Source organism: Macrobrachium nipponense, chromosome 34 (genome assembly GCF_015104395.2).
Source record: "Macrobrachium nipponense isolate FS-2020 chromosome 34, ASM1510439v2, whole genome shotgun sequence".
Classification (NCBI taxonomy): domain Eukaryota; kingdom Metazoa; phylum Arthropoda; class Malacostraca; order Decapoda; family Palaemonidae; genus Macrobrachium; species Macrobrachium nipponense.
In genome coordinates, this window is record NC_061095.1 from 17,316,614 (window position 1) to 17,334,333 (window position 17,720).

The 17,720-nt window shown below is 34.9% G+C and overlaps 1 protein-coding gene across 7 annotated transcripts in view; it reads right to left on the reverse strand.

The window, feature by feature from the left end:
• Positions 1 to 1,860: 1,860 nt before the first annotated feature.
• LOC135207942 (protein kinase C-binding protein NELL2a-like) overlaps positions 1,861 to 17,720 on the reverse strand; it is a 314,191-nt gene continuing 298,331 nt past the window's right edge. For 4 of the 7 annotated variants that reach the window (XM_064239916.1, XM_064239918.1, XM_064239914.1 and 1 more), the window contains 7 exons: positions 16,384 to 16,644; positions 15,252 to 15,488; positions 14,482 to 14,592; positions 13,639 to 13,895; positions 13,223 to 13,480; positions 10,248 to 10,300; positions 1,861 to 5,027 (listed from right to left, as the gene is read on the reverse strand). In XM_064239916.1, the coding sequence (XP_064095986.1) occupies positions 4,409 to 5,027; positions 10,248 to 10,300; positions 13,223 to 13,480; positions 13,639 to 13,895; positions 14,482 to 14,592; positions 15,252 to 15,488; positions 16,384 to 16,644 (1,796 nt within the window). In that variant the 3' untranslated portion in view covers positions 1,861 to 4,408. Of the gene's footprint in view, positions 5,028 to 10,177; positions 10,301 to 10,663; positions 10,781 to 13,222; positions 13,481 to 13,638; positions 13,896 to 14,481; positions 14,593 to 15,251; positions 15,489 to 16,383; positions 16,645 to 17,720 lie in introns of all 7 variants that reach the window. The other 3 variants (XR_010313086.1, XR_010313085.1, XM_064239915.1) reach the window with 3 other exon arrangements.

A 17,720-nucleotide genomic window follows, 5' to 3' on the forward strand; every position in this document is an offset into this window, starting at 1 on the left:
GTACTTTTTACTTTGCTACTTACCTATCTACTACTCTGATGACTTGCTCCTCACCCTTTATCATCACCTTCTCAAAGCATCATAGTCCATTTTCCGACCACTGTACTCCTTCCTCAAATTGCTTAGTAATTTCCATGTTTGATTACATACACATATGGCCCATGGACATGTAAAACTCTCATGTCCCCAAGCATTTTGGCAGGCAATATTAAGACGACAATTTGTACCTATTACTCTCAGTTGGCCTACCATACCATTTTCAAGTTCATATGTACTGTACATGGATTCACTTATTGTCAAGCTTTATGCTGTAATATTTTGTGTATTTTAATGACCTTGTATATATACCAACAATATTTGTGGGACTAGACAGACATTACAATGAAACGAGACAACAAAGGGGGTGCAATTGATAATCTTAAGGAGTAAATAACTTTTGTCAATATTAGCTGTAAAGATTTTACCACCTTCATTAAGTTGCAATTTGTTCTTTAACTTGTGTAACAATTTAAAAGTTGTTACTGACCCTCCTGGATGCATATTCGCAATGTACTTCATACATTGTTAGTTAGGTACTAATGTTGGAAGAATAATGTTTCTAAAGAAATCCTTGGATTTCCTTTTGTCCCCAATCGAGAACATTTTCTTTTTCATACATTCTAAGGCTTTATTAATTTTCTGTTCATACCGTCTTAATTATTGTAGTCCTAGTACATATTTTAATTTTCGAAGGCTGTACTAATTTTCTGATCATACCCCATTACAGAACCTTCAATTGTATTGGTAATTTTTTTTATAGTTTAGGTATGTCCTATATTACAGTAAGATTGCTCAACCTTAACACAGTGGATCACCACGTAATGTATTTTGACAGTACTGTACAGTAAATTCCATTGTATTATTTTTTCATACCTTGTGGAGCCAGAATATCATCACCAACATTTCTGCTTTTAAAGGTTGTAGCCAATTTTGCAGGAGAAACATTTATGCCTGAATTCATTGGCATTTCTATTTCACTATTTCCCTTTCCTGAGAAACTGCACCACATTCCACTTCTCAATGGAAAATTACATGGACTCCAACTAAATACAGCACTGAAGTACCCGGAGGGCATTTAGAAATGGATACAGTAATGATGTAGTGATTTAGGAGTGTCCTGGTTTGACAGCCAGGTAAAACTTAATCATTTTTAACCATTTAATATTTACTTACCTGATTACTGACCATCACTGACTTAACACTTTACTTCCAAGTGCCTGAACTGAAGAACATTGTAGAGTTGTCAGGGGCATCGTTTCATGTTGACTGTGAACTGGAAAGTGATCTAGTTCTCTCGAAACCTCAAGAGACAATAAAGGGCCAACTTGAGAATTTTTTTTAACCACTGATTAAGCTAAAGGTTATTCATGAACAAGAATGAGAATTAAATTTCAGTAAATTATTTATTATGGCATTTTGGTTAAGAACCTAAAGAAAAGTTTTTATTAAAAGATCTTTTTAATCTTGAGCACTATGTACTAGCTTGAATGAGAAGAAAAATGTACAAACTTAAGGTTTCATATATGTAGTACTGATTTCCAACCACTTGACAAACAAAATTGGCAATAAACTGCATAAATTCTTCCAGTTTGTATTATGCCTCATTAACCTTCCCATCAGCTTCCAGTTGTAAGTGACCAAGACAATGAATTGCACAATTTTGAATTTCTTTGGGCAAGGCTCATTTCTTATTCAATACATGTAAGCCAGCATAGCAAGCCTTTGTACTTTTCAGCATTTGCAGATTTCCAAGAAGTTTTTGCTTCTGCTTTTTATTTTAGCATCAGCAAAACTAGATTGGGTGTAATGTTCGAAAACAACCAATGATAATTATTTTATTGAAATTTATTATTTGAAAATAAGTGTCATCAAGACCTGAGGTGGAAAAACTACAAAACTTCAGTATAATTTAACCTTTTCTATATTTTTCTATAAATATCTTTACACGTATTTTACAATATTAAAAAACATAGGAACATCTCTTAAACTCTGTATTATCAACCAAAGCTATTATAAATTTCTTTGATGACGACTATACATATATTTGGTAACACTTGCATTTTTTGCTTCTCCTTAATAATGCCTCAATTTAAAAAAAAATCATTCAGCAATTTATAAATGGCACTACTACTTAACTCACTGAAACCACAACACGTACTGTACTTTTTCCAGCTCTTAAAGGTCGAGATTGCAATTCTTTAATTACCAGTAAAAATATCTATAAAAAAATCTTTAAACATTTTCTGTTGTCAACACTTAAGAAAAAAATAGGAGTGTGTATCTAAATGGACAAAACTGATAAAACATGAATTAAAATCACAGTTGCAGATGATATTACTGACCTACAGTTATGCTTAAAATGTAACAGCTCAATTCTATGCTCTTATGCACTTCTTACACAGTTGTGACATTAAGAGTTGACACGACCTGATTTCTTAATATTCTGGCTTTATATATAACGAGAATCCCCTGGGGAGTATTCAGCAGGAATAATAAGACTAATTGACACCAAGATGTTGTCTGTTAATTTCGTTTCCTTATTATTTATCGCCACATCTACATAAGTTCCTATGCTATAGATTGTGGCCCCCCAAGTGTATAGATCGTGGTGTTGTTGGTCGAAGAAATTAAGACAATATGCCATGCATCTTTACAGCACTTTTATATATGTAGTTTAGATTTTTAATCATTATACAGTAACTTGTATTGTATGTACTCTATGCTTGCCAATAATGAATAACCAATAGAGTGATTCCTTAGCATACTGATATGGCATCCCGATGCTCGGGATGAAAGACCGAACATGGCTGACTATACGGTTCTTGAATGAATCAACTGCCTTTTGCCCAATTAACAGGCTAACCCATCCCTTAAACTTTTGATAATACATTTTTAGCAGTGATACTTTTAAACTTGAAATAGGCTAAAAATTTTCTCTAAAACATTAGCTACTTTACTTAGGCGTCAGATAAGCTAGTAACAGCTACTTTTCTGAACTGTGTTTCAGAATTTTTACATTATTTTAACTAACTTTTAAAATTTACAATCGTTACTGTTTTATAAATAATGAATGCTCTAACAAAGAAAAAAAATAATGAACAGAAGTGATGAGGCAAACGCCTCCAACACTTCAATGTCGTAAAACAGGGTACAGTACTGTAATTGCACAAAATGATAAAGCAGCCAAGAAAGCATTTGAACTGACACTGTGCTAATGTGTTCTCCCCTTAAAAGGCCCATTCTCTCTCTCTCTCTATGTCAGAAGGTTGCTGAATGTGGGCCGAGATAGATGTCAACATGCAAAACCCTCCAGTATAGTACTCATCATGACTTCTATGTCAACTGTATAGATTTAACAAAAACATATTTTCATACATATGATGTGTTTGATAACAATACTGTACTGAAATAATCCAATCATTCAGTGGGCAGTTTAGTCAGCAAATATTAAAGGATATTGATTAGGAATGACTAGAGACTTGATAATATAAATGTAGTGCAAGACAATATTTTTCGTAATATCTCAAAATTTTCATTTATGCGACAAAGGAATGTATATTCCTGTATTTTATAAATGCACAATATGACAGTACCTTATGCAACAAAATCAGGACGAGACAAACATGACTAGCAGGCGTATGGAATGACCAGAGATAAAATAGTTGAACAGTCTTTGCATCAATTTATGGCAGTCTGGGCTATGGCAACATCCACTTTGAATCACCAAAATAATGATTGGCCTAGTGAGCCTAAACACTATTTACATGATATGTACAACACAACCATACCTCCGAGCACCCGCTTTATACTATCCTGAGCAGTGATCCTTGGTTGCTGACTTGCAGGATACACTACAGACCAAAGTACCAAGGAACACTGAATGGGTGCTTCTTCATTTCCCCAGGGACCACCGCAACACTAACCACGACTTGAGGAAGACTAGCGCTTAACAGGCAGAGGCATATGAGGCTACAGCTGAGGCAAACTAGGGTATAGTAGACCTCATGATGAAGTCTGCAATTTGCAGTAGCTGCTGCTGCTGCTGCTGAAGGCAGGAAGGCCAATGCAAATTCTCAAGAAGAGCTGCTGCACAAATAGGGGAGCAGTGGCTACCATGGTGAATGAGTTACCCATGTTGCTGCCTCCGCATACTAGATGATGTGAATGACCACTTCCTTTTCTTAAGCAGTAATGTACCAGGTTTCCATTCTTGTGGATGGGCATTCAAGTTGAACAATAAACTTGAGAGTTGGCTCTCCTAAGGATGATGCTTCCTCACGATGCCTGCATGAAGTGAGCAAAAGACCCAGGATAATTATACTACCTCTTATTGCAGAGTGAGTCGTGGTGTGGCGGGGCAAAGCCAACCTCAGGTGGAGGATGTGGCTTCAAGGGATAAAATGAGGCACGAACTGTCTTGTGCCCTACTAAGCTTATGGCTCACTTTTTTTCTGCCTCTCTCGGCGCTCCCTGAATAATTGTGCTTTACGAGATCGGATCCTTGAGTTAGGATTTCGATATAACTGTCTATACTGCCAACCGGTTGGCAACCCAGTAGTCTTTGCAATGTCACTATCACTAATTGTCCCCAGTGGGGCAAATGTCTGAGGCACATCATAGGAGAGGAGAGCACTACCCACATGGTTTTTAGTGCCCACCACCAAGGAGGCATAAGAATGTGGGGCAGGTCTGGTGGTCGGCGGGGCGTTGGCAGGACTGGGGTGGTACTGTTTATTCCTCTTGAACTTCTTAGTAAACGTTTTAGAGATATTGTTACCGGTCCCATCCACATCTGTGGTAGTCTTAGTAATAGCTGCCACAAAGCTGTGAAACAGTGAAGAATGGGAACTACCAAGTACATTAGCACTCCCCACAGTAGTAGGTGTAATATTTCCAACCCACGAAGCACCATGGAAGGCAAATGGAGTGGTAGGCCAGTACCCACCACCCACGCAGCTGCTGTGGTAACGACAACACACCCGTCCACCCTGAAGTATCAAAATCAAAATATAAGATTCAGAATAATGGTACTCGTAACTATAAATTATGTTCATTATTTGTTCAAAAATAATTATACATCTAACAATCAGTGTCAGACTAAACTGAACCCTACAATCACTCAATTCAATAAAAAAAAAATTGCATTTTTTTTTTATCCTGAAAGTACTGGCAGAATAAGAGCTGGAAGTACTGGCAGAATAAGAGCTGGCAGGCAGTGCATAGGCAAACATGCAAAGAAAAGGGACAGAGTATTGCAAATGGGAACACTGCAGCCACACAAGCATTGAGCATTCAAAAAACTAGCACTGATAATGTGAAATAGAAAATAAAACATAATTTCAGTTGCAGTTAGAGAGAGCCACATGCATAGCTGCAGTAACCCATAACTAATTAAAAGTGATGAAACAGAAATTATAAACAAACTTGGATGTTTCCAGTGAGATTCATCTTGAATCTCTTTGAAGTTTCCCAGTTTATTATAAAAACCATTAACATCAGAAGTGCAGAAGAAATCCTGAGCAAGTGGTGATGACTACCTACTGACAAGAAATACCGTATCTGAAAATCCATTACAAGAGTGAATTGTATTAAAAAAGAGAATGATCATAGGAAGCCTCAAATTTAGGTGTCTGCTAGGAAGGAATGCCAGTAGTACCTGCAAAAATGTGTGTACAACCCAGGGAATGTTTTTTTCTTTTTTTATCTTCATTCTAATATGTACTCTCCCACTTTCATTTCCTTTCACTCTGTCTATCTGTCTGTCTCTCTCGCTCTCTCCCCCTTCTTCCTTCTCTCTTATACAAGGTTAACTGATTTGATAGTATATCTGATGAAAAATTACTATTAAATGGTAAAAACATCTCTGAATTGTACTAGGGCAGGAAGTATGCAATATGTACAATATACTGTACCAAGATTTAACAAAGCATCAATCACATGAAGAAATGCCAAGCTATTTTGACTACTCATTTCTTGGATTTTCCAACTGCTTGCATGCAGCTCAGCAGAACAACTATTGTACTGTAACGTCTTAGTAAATGCTAGAGTGCAAAGCATCAAAATTACTTGAAATTTGTGTTATCAAAAGAGCTTGGATGAGTAATTCAAGAAGATGAACCAGATAATTACTAGTACATGAAAGATTTGAATGTAGCAAGCATTAGACATGCACAATAGTTCAAGGGAAATTTCAGCTTTGGTAACTGAAATTTAAATACTGCACTACTACTTGTCCTTTAAATTGTTCGATAAATTTCTTCAAAATAGTAAAACTTATTTTCTACCAGGTAGCACTTAGTATCAAATGAATGTGGTAATCATAGTGGAATGTGTTTCAGAACATACTCAGGACAATGTACCTTAAATAAAGTTTTTAAATTTTTGCAAAGCCCCTTACTAACATAGCAAGAGATATCAGGCTTTATGATGAAGTTCTTAAAACATCTGATATAACTGAGTGACTAAACATGAGCTTACATTTCCATTTTGAACAACAGATATTTGCCAATGATGCTATCATAATCTTATGACAGCTGCAAACAAAAATGTAACAAAGTGCAGAGCTTAAATTTAGTGACCCAGCAAAGAACCTTATCATAAAAAATGAATCATAATCTCCTGGAAATATCTTTTCATTTCATACCATCAGTTAATCCACAATTCCAAATACTAAGGCACACTATCTTGAGAATATGAAACTGAATTAAGCTTCCATAAAAATGGTATTTTCAAAAGCATAAAATTACAGAAGTGCAAAAATTCAATTACTACTAATCAGTAAAATTTTTAAAAATTTATTACCCTCAAAGGAAAAAAATTGCCAATTCCCCATCTAATACTAAAATTTCTCCAATTTTCTTCTTGGTTTAATGAGTATAATATGCCAATTCTGGTTGTCTGTGTTAATTTTGGTGAAGACTACTTTCAGAATGACATTTTTAGAAAAAAAACAAGTTAAAATTGACATCCCCAAATTGAGGATCAGGTTATTTGCTTTGAAAAGAACAATACTGATTTTTATTTGTAAAAGCAAAGTCATCTCAAAATATAGTAGCTGGAATACTAGCTCAAGACACAAGCTAATAACAGCTAAAAAGCAAAAAGCGTATATATATAGTATAAAGAAATCTTTTGCTCGTCAAAGCAAATTATAGCCTGTGAAATAGTAATTACAGAATAGGAAATTTTACTTTATGTTTAAATTTCTCTCACAGTGATAATGCTATCCATCCTAATATTTGCAGTAGGATGGGAACCTAAAAAATATAAAGGAGTTAATTGCATTAGGGACATGGCAAGTGACCAGCTTAGGGTAGACCACAGAGGAAAACACAAGGAACTGTTTAACCCAAAGAGAAATAATCTACCCACTATCTTCAAAAATGTGTTTCAATCACTATGTGTTTGCACTGTTTAGTGTTCTGTCTTGTCATGTGTAACCTATGTGCATTTACCTCTGTTCAATCAGTGTAAACCAAAATTACTTCATGTAAACTACTTTACACACTGGTGCCTAACCATCGTTTCCAGGAACAAATACCGTTACATCTGCTGCAGTCCTTTATCATCCATATCATCCATCAAGTTATTAGGTTTTGAAGGGAAAAAGGTGATCACGTAGGCATTTATCCAAACTGCATGGCTTCGTGAATAGCATTAAGCCATGGACGTCACTTTATTTGAATATCTTAAAACTAACACAATGATGCATTATAGTAAAATATAAAACTGCAAAACATTCCAAAACACGCTACAGTATATATCAGCAGAGAACTCTTTAAAGGAACAGTGGTTTTAGGTAAATGTAATATTTACAGTTGGTGATAAATCTAAAGCAAAGGTTATAATCAGTAAGAGTAAACCTACTGGAAGAAAGACATAAATAACAGAACGAAGCCCAGCTCTCCCTAAGACACTTCTGACAAATGGCCAAACCTTAGTCTGAGTTTACAAGATATGCCAATTGATTTTGACAGGTCAAAATGATCTGGAGAGAAACCAGTAATGAATAGGGTGGACCCTTTTTTTTGTGCAGTCCACAAGCCTCGTCAACCTTTCCTTTAACATAGGTTACAGCATATTACAAACATGCATTGTACATAATGGACATTGTGGGGTTACAGGAAAAACTTGTTTAGTACACTGAATTAGATAAGGAATAATGTCATACTTAAGTATAGTTAACTGGGTTTTAAATTAGTAAAAAACCAGAGGATAAGAAAATTGTGATCATGAGGCAGATTAGTATTTACAAAGGAAATAAAGTCGACAAGTATTGTATATAAATACTTGTAAAGAGTGCAAGGTCAGTACTACATATATGAGAGAGAGAGAGAGAGAGAGAGAGAGAGAGAGAGAGAGAGAGAGAGAGAGAGAGAGAGAGAGAGAGAGAGAGAGAGAGAGAGAGAGAGAGAGAGAGAGATTTTTATTTTCATAGGAAAGTCCATTGACAATGTATTGTAACTTTTCCAAGGATGCAAAGAGGCAGGAACTATTCTAATCAAGACCTGTACAGCACAGTTTAGACAAAATGAAACAAACACCCTTCAAAAGATGCTGGTTATATGAAGATTTTTTTTTTTTTTTTGCTTCATGTAAGAGATGTCGAGTGTTCTCACAGAAATTGCAGCAAACGAAGTTCTTCTGGCTTTAAATACTATGTAAATACTTGACATTTTCTTCACTACTTTATTTGGTATCCATTATGTATGAACTACTATGAATTTGTTTCAGTTAAAACCTTGCATGATTTGCTGAGCAATTATATAAATATTTATGGATACTGATGACAACATTACATATTTCTTACTTCAGTTATTTAGTAGCACAATGTACGTACATACCAACCCAAAGAAAAGTAACTACATTTCATTGTTGTTATCATTGTCAGGAATGGTAACAATTGTCATAGAAATAATTATAATAATCTTCCTTCAATATCACATCCTTTTTATAAATAAGATAGTAAAACTTACCTTTGGTCATACAAGTACACTACATTACAGTACCTATTTCATATTTGGGAGTACTGTACAGTACAGAGCATTAACAAAAAAAGCATAACCTATTAGAAAAGCTTCAAATAAATAAGAACAAAATGTTCTCCTAAACATCAGTGATCCCATTTGCACTGACAGTACTGAGAACTGGAAACTGTGGAAGTATATGGCACACCATTAAAGCTGCACAGTATGTGAATTAAGACTGCTCTTAGGATAATGTACAGTTTACAATACTAACAACAGACGTAGAGCTGCAGATACTACTTGAGAAAAGAAAGGTAATTACTAGTACTGGCACAGTAAAAATACTGCAAAATCATAGAGAGTACGTATCAGGTTTAATGCAAAATTGAATCCCTACAATAATCGGCATTTATCTTATAACTACTTCAAAGCTACTTTATGCATCAAGCTAACAAGAAATTACAGAACAGTATACAATAAAATATACAACATAAGAAAGCCTCTAATGTACAGGCAAAAATGGAAGGAGCAGAAATAACATGAAAAATAATGTAAAAGGTTGAATGTTCATATCACTGTCCTCAAAAGAACCCCTAATACTGTATTTGCAAATACCTGCAAACCAATTATCTGCCAAGTATTTGGTAAGAGATGAGGTGTATGAAATATGATGGCCTTAATGTAATGAAGAGTATGCAAACGTTTAGCTCTGCTGCTACTCTCTGCTTTAGATTTATCACCAAATCACTTTCTTTCATGTACATACTTCATATACGTATTTGTATAAAACTTATAAGAAGCATTCTCATTAGTTGATTCTAGAAAATAGTCAAAATTTTGGAAACATGCTGTTCTATCATCATTTACTATTTGAAAAATTGTTATAAAATTGAGTATAAACTATTTAAGATTGATATGGATATAAGAACACCTACTTTCTTCATGCAAATGAAAATGTTTTTGTAAAAAGTGTTTTCCGCCCAAAATGTATCATCATTGTTGACTGCGACAATAACTACTAACAAGAAATGACTGCACTTCTTTAATCCCTGAGGGCAAAATACTGTAGTTTACATATGGCACGTGCATATCCCAGACAAGAGATAGATGTGAGTCGTGCAGGACCCAAACATTGATGGTGTGTGAGAAACTGAGGGAGTGAAGACGACTACCCGACGCTAGGCCACTAGCCCGCCCCGCAACAAGCAACGCCCGTGCAACAAGAGGCCACAACTTGATTACCGGTGTACACGGAACGCGCCACCCCGACCTCCACCCTCCCAGCAGTACGGCATCTGTAATATCACATTTTAGTTAGAAAATGACTGCACTAAGTTTTTTTTTTCTTAAGTAACCTACGTTGTTTTAGCATCCTCTCCAACCTCTTATCTGAAAAACAGATTGAGCGACATTAATGAATTTCACAACTACAGCCAGTACGGTGCTCTTTCCATCCCAAGACCTGTCTGAAAGTGTAAACATGTTTCCATAAAAAGGGTACAGAACGGCAATGTTCCTCATTTGAAAAGCTATTTGCTTCTACTCCACGCACCTCTAAAGAGGTTTTCATCACTTTACCATTCTGGTTAGTTTAAAATATCACCCTTAAAGATGATATTGTACCTACTTAATGTAATACTAAAATCAGCAACTCAAACCTTTAATATTACAGCAGTATAAAGAATCAGCAATCACTGAGGTACTAGTTGCTATTACAGTAGCGTTTTACCAATTTCTGATACTGTAAATCCTCCAATTTTCATACAAGATGGCACCTGAAAAATCAAATCATTATTTAAGATCTGGTACACTTAGTTTATACCAAAAATTAGGGAACTGCTGGATTATTTTGGTACTAATATTTCTTATCCCCTCTCATTTTCACCTCTGCTAATTGCCTACATTAAAAGGGCAAATAATGTGGGTAATAGCAAATGACAATGTAACTACTGCACTAGAGGATATGCATCATGGTAGCAAATATCTGGCCAGTATACATTCTATTTAGTCATTTTCATGAAAACTGTATTTATTTCACATACTATTTCTGTTGTGCCGCACATTTTCTGGTTATAATGGCAATCTACAACGGCACTCTTTATTTAGCAGGTTTACCATTTCTTAAGCACCTTGGACACTAATCTTAACAAGACCTACACACCCAGCTTTCCCCTTTATAAAACCTTATGTCTAAATGGTTCTGTACATATTGTGATGTTCTTGAACATCATGCATATACTACATACATCTAAAGTGGTCTGTGTGCACTGAATATCATTATAATACCCAGTGTTGGTAGGTATAAGTAAATGGAAACAAATATCAATAATGAATAGTATTAACATAACATATTCCTGATTTTTTCTAGATGCCTGAATTATAATGAAATCACTTTAAATAATAGCATGTGCATGTGTTGAGAAGGTCTACAGTTCATAAAAACATGAATTACAAATCCACCAACATTTATATGTTAGTTAAAATTTTTCCTAAAAGAGCCTTTGGATGTTCAAGATCTGTGTATAGTACATACATTACATTCTGCATACTGTACTTCATATACTGTATAGTATACACTAAAACACACATACTGTACATATATGCAAAGCATGTGTTAGTCATCCATCAAGGAACACGACCCGGAACTAATATACTTTCCTATCTGGAATATATTTCTTCCATGACATACAGGTGATCATAAGATTTTCTGGCAAAGAAAAAGTACTGTTTTTGTAGTCTTACTTAGTATAGTAACCAATCAATGAATAGAATTCCCGGCATAAACATACCAAACGGAAAACTGAACTGAAACCGCTCAATAAACATAGCAGGTTAATGCTTACCATGCTACACTGCGTAATACAACAAAGAGGAATCAACCAAAGAGTAGCAGTAACAAATTCAATACTATACAAATACTGACTACATGCAATTTAATCAGTGTAAATACTGATTATCTGTTTCACTCTAGTATGTATTTAGGAATGATATCCTCTCCTACTTGCTTATGAACTTGAGAGAAAACTATATTTTAAAGATGCTACATTAAATGAACATATATGCATTGACCAGATTTACAATACATTACAAACTAATGCTACAATTTATAGTTTATCATAGTTACTCTTAATTATTCATAAACTTAAAAAAGAACACATTTATAAACAACATCCATATGGTTAAACTTATTGTATGTATTTAACACATATACGTACTCTTGCACTACTTGGGCTATGAATCATACAATGACAGCTAATTTCTCAATGCACTATTTACCTTTTAAACAATAAAAACAATGTTCATATACACAGTATACTATTCATTTATTAAATCTTTACACCAAATTATATAAACACTTTGAATAAAATTGCATAACGTAAACAAAGTGTTTGTCTGTAAGGTGTATAGTATTTAGGAAGTTATGTACATTTTATTTACGAAATCAAAACTTTAATAATGGCAATTACTGTTTTCTGAAACTCCCTACCCTCAAAACACTGACTTGTTTTTCCCTACCAAGACTATTTAACATTTTTGGTAAAAGACTCGACTGGTGTTTGAGTAAAGAATAATGTATGGTCTGATACTTCAATATTTTGACTGCTGTTCTTTCCCTTACACACCAACATTAAATATAGCTTGTAAAGATTATCCAGTGAAGCTACAGGGAATCTTCATAGATCTTCAATCAGTCTATTCCTTTACTCCATTATCAACAATGAAACTTCTGAAGGCAAAAATTTATTAGAAGTCACTTCCCCTTAATGTAAAAATATTTTTTCTAAAAATCTATTTTTGGGAGTAGTCGTACTTCAAAGTACATGCCCTTATATTTTGTCTTTTCATGACAACAATACATGATCCTAAATTACCATTAATGAAACAGAATTCTAAAATCCATGGTACATTGCAAACCATATTTGACAATTTGAAAAAGAAAACTCCTAAATATATTACGAAGCTACCATGCATATTGTTTTTTTTTTAAGTGTTTTGACTGATTTAAGGCTAAACTAAGTTTTTCAAGAAAGACATGACATATGCAAGTAACTAACTTGCAATCATTGTTGTTTAACAATTCTTTGTTAACACTGAAAGTATGTTAGGAAAACCTTTTCTTCCTGTGAATGTATATGTTTATGTATTGTGATTACAATTAAAATATGTGCACAATGACTATGATGTAAGAAAATAAGAATAATACTGCTTTCCCATACCTGACATCTGCAAGTGATGCAGTCGTCATTTAGTGCCGCCCACTCAGCACCAGGTGGATAGATGGCGCCTAAATAATGACATCCTTGTGGATTTGCTGAATCAAGCATTGGTTCATTGGCCCCTATACTGGTGTTAGTTCCTTCAGGAGCCATACACGGATCATCTGGGCAGCGATGACAGCAGTCACCTGGCATCTTCTCAGGTGAAGAACACTGTACTGGTGGGCACTCCAATGGCCAGCAGTCAATCTCTCCATACTGAAACAAAAATAGTAATCTAACACAACATGCAATAGGTTTTTATTAAAATCAAACTGTTTTGACAGTCTTAGCATCAGAAAAATGACTTCATTGTTCATTTACACAAAATTCCACTTCTGGTGCAATTAAGTGCAAGATATATTAGAAACACTTACAAGACATTCACAAGTCTGGCACTGGTATATCCAACGCTGTCCACTGTGGAAAGTGATGTGTGGTTGTGCCTGATGGGTACATGAGGCACGTGGATCACAGTGGGGGCAGCATTTAGTATCAACGTTGGGATCAGAGCAATCACAGACAAAACGGTTACAGGTAACTGTGCCCTCAGAGCATGTACACTGAGAGCATTCAGAACCTGTAGGGGTCCACACATCACCATGTGGTCGTTCTACTCCATTTATAACACAACCTGTAACAAATATAATATAGTTTCAACTCCTGAAATAAGAGTGTCTTAAAAACAGGAGATGCTATTTTTTTTATGACAAGGCAAAACTAATCTTCAAGAAACTATTCATAAAGTTTAAAAAAAAACCATCCACATAAAAACCTTAGCTCATACTGGGTAATATATATTAGATATATTAGACAATAAACTAATATCTGTTACATGGATAGCTTTCATACAAATCTGAGTACCTATAATACTCAGAATTTTAGAGCAAACCTAGGAATATCATAAGAAATTGAAGGTTTACATATATGCACTGAGAGGTGAAAACTGAAATAAATCATTTGGACAACCAGATAGGAAGAGCAAGAGGAAAGCAAGGAAAGTAACAGGGTGGAAGTACTAATGCAGTTGGGGCTTAAGGGACAGTGCACAGAACCTAAAGCATCAACTAAACCATCCCACAAATGGAATACCGCCAATTGATAACCCTTTATAGAAGCAAACCTAAGAAACGTTTGTGTTTGGAAATTTCACCACCTTTCTCAAATTACATCAAGGAAAACTTATTTCCGGTACTTGTCATTGACACTATAAAGCTTACCATGAGAGCAGGCTGTGCCATTTTCACAGGTACATAAAAAGGATCCTTCTGTATTTATACAAGTAGCTGTCTCATGGCATGTAGAGGTTCCAGCAGTACATTCATCCACATCTGAAAAGAAATTGGTTTATTTACAATTCTATGTTTAACTTCCATAGACCCCACCATTAAGGAGTACTATAGTACTCTGCTTTTGGAACATGGCTAGAATATATCATCATCAATGTGTTGTTGATTAACAGCATGGTGGAAATCTCGGAAATTTTTCCTTTGTAACATGGGAGAAACAAAAGGGATTTTGACGTAGGAAAAATCTATTTCTGGGCGAGGAAGCCGTGTCGCCCAGTGAAATAAGTCCGTTTAGCGTTATTTCTAGTAAAATATTGCTATAATACCAGAGAACTGCTAAATTGGACATGTCAGAACTCTCTGACTCATTAAAACTACATTTCTTCATGCATGACATATTTCTTAAGCAACAAAAGGCTACAAAATCACAAGATAAAATGAAGATTTCTTTTTGAATTGGGGAAATATATTCAATTTTCAGTCTTACGACGTTATAAACATCATCACAGCAGCTAAGAAGTAAACCATGACAGAATACCAACAAAGCATTAATTCCTCTCAAAGGAATCATACAGGTTTTAAGGTTAAAGTAATTGTACTGCAAGTGACTGATGACTAATGATTAAAGACCTTCATACCAATGGATTTAAAGTTCACTTTAAAAATACTGTAAGTACATAGATTATAACAAATGACTCTACCTTGACATAAGAGGCCTTGGCTATTGTCTGCAAGAAGAGAAGTATACCCTGGCAGGCAGTGGCATGTGTACCATCCGGGCAGATTAACACAACGCGAATTAGGATGACAGCGGTGTAAATCTAATGCACATTCATCAACATCTAACTCGCATGCTTGTCCTCTGAATCCCCGACGACACTCACAGACTCCAGGGGCCACACACATTCCACCATTTTCACAAGTGGCATTACAAACAGCTGTTGAGGAAATATAAAATACTTAAATGGAGAATTATAAAGTATTATGCTGAAGCTGAAAGAGATATCACCCAAATTATCTATTGGAGAATCTGAGTGTAAAAGGAAAAGAGAAACTGAAAGGGAAAAATACTAAGTAGCTATTTAAAAACATAATCAATTGCATAATAAGAAGGTAAAAACTCTTAGGCTATTTACTCTACTACAATATCTCTTTAAAGAGATACTGTTATAAAAATAAAGACAATAATAATAAATCAAAATTTAAAATTTGTGTAAGTAGGTACTTATCCATGTCAGTTCCAGGTTTTAAGGGACAAAAGATCTTAGCATCTTATGTCAGAATTACTAGATCTTGTGTTAAATCAGCTAGATTTCTCAATTTGTAGTGAATTACAGAGTTGAAAACAGACAACTCACATGAATTTCAATCATTACAATTCTTATTAGTACATGAATATCATTAATTATTATAATAATTGTTATCATCATTAACCAGACCACCTAATCAACATTCTTAATACTCAAAGGTTTGGCCTATTAATGCAGATGCAACCAATAAACTTCACTTGAAGCACCTATGGATGAAGTTATAATTACAATAAGTACTGTAATATACTTTACAGAGCAAAAGGAAATGCACAGGTAGAGGAATTCATTGAGCAGCCTAAAAGTAATTTATGTGTTATCTTCACTGACTTGCCAAGCAAAATATTGCAGACCCCTGAACCTGCACTCACAACCAGTAACATAAAACAGGTATATAGTATACAGTATATCTCAAAGGTACTAACGCTTGCAGTCCTAAAAATAAAACCAGGTACATTATATCTCCAAGGTACTCCCATTGGCAGTCAAAAATAAAACAGGTACAATAAATCTCCAAGGTACTCACGCTTGCAGTCAAATCCATCTCCAGCATATCCCTCGTGACATGTGCAATGGTAACCACCGCGAGTATTGGTGCAGGAGGCATGTTCATGACACTGATGAGCCCCCTCACTACATTCGTCTCGCTCGACACAGGTAAGCTCATCAACCCTTACGTAGCCATCTTCGCACTGACAGATGTAAGATCCAATGGTATTGATGCAATAGGTATGAGCCTGACAATAGTGGCCATGATGAGCGCCCACTTCTTGACATTCGTCAATATCTGCAGACGAAGATTTCACTGTATTTCTTGAAAGATCAAGTTTTCACATCGACCCTAAAGGTTTCCTTCAGTTTTTGAAACTGATATTTTCTTATAATTCTCCAAGGTGTTTAAAACGGAAAAGCCTTGTTAGTCCTTTGCAAATCATCTTTACATTTATTATCTAGAGTATTCATTAGGAAGTCAATCCTGCAAAACTTAAAAATTGACAGTACAAGCTGCCTAACAGCTAAGAAGTGACAGTTAGTTAATCCATGAAAAATACTGATCAAATTAAAAAAACAATTAAATGAAACTACCAAAAGAAAATCTCATTCTATAAAGAGGTAATGATAATGCTTATTTTCCTCTTGTCAACTTGTTCCTACTTTCCAAACTCTAATATTCTTACCAAATGATCTTTTCTCAAACCGACAGTAATTTTGTGTGCACACGTGTGTGTTGACACTACTTGGGGTCCCACTTCAATCCAGACTTACCACAAAAATTGTTTCAATATTCATCTTATGCATCCTCCTGAACTTAATATATTATGGTCAGAATAATGTTGTTGATGCAGAACTATAGAATGCTCCTTGATATTCTGTTGCTAGATATGTAAAGAAAATCTGTTTCCTATAGCGACAAAATTGTAAATTTCAAGGAGCACACAAATTAAAAATATAAGCAGGAAGATAATTCACCTTGACGTTGATGCTGTATCAAGCTACTGTTTATTTGCATTCCAGATTTAATTTAGGAAAGCCTGTAAGTTAAGATAAGTCAAAGCTTTTGAGATATGCCACACAGATTTTTAAAGTGACGTGCCCAGTCAATATATGTTATAAAAATAAAATTATTTGTAAGCTGCTATAAAAACAGCAAACTAATGGCTTGATTATACAATATCTACAGTCATTACTTTTAATCCATCCCTCGTTAACAGAATAACTTTTAAAAGCAGACAAAACTAATGCATTCTGATGTACCAGCCTATTCATTACTAAGGGACACCCCAATTTTTAACCTGTTATTACTCTCTCCAACCTAACCCTGTCATTCAGTACGTATCTCAGCCACAACTTCAGTTTCCCTAG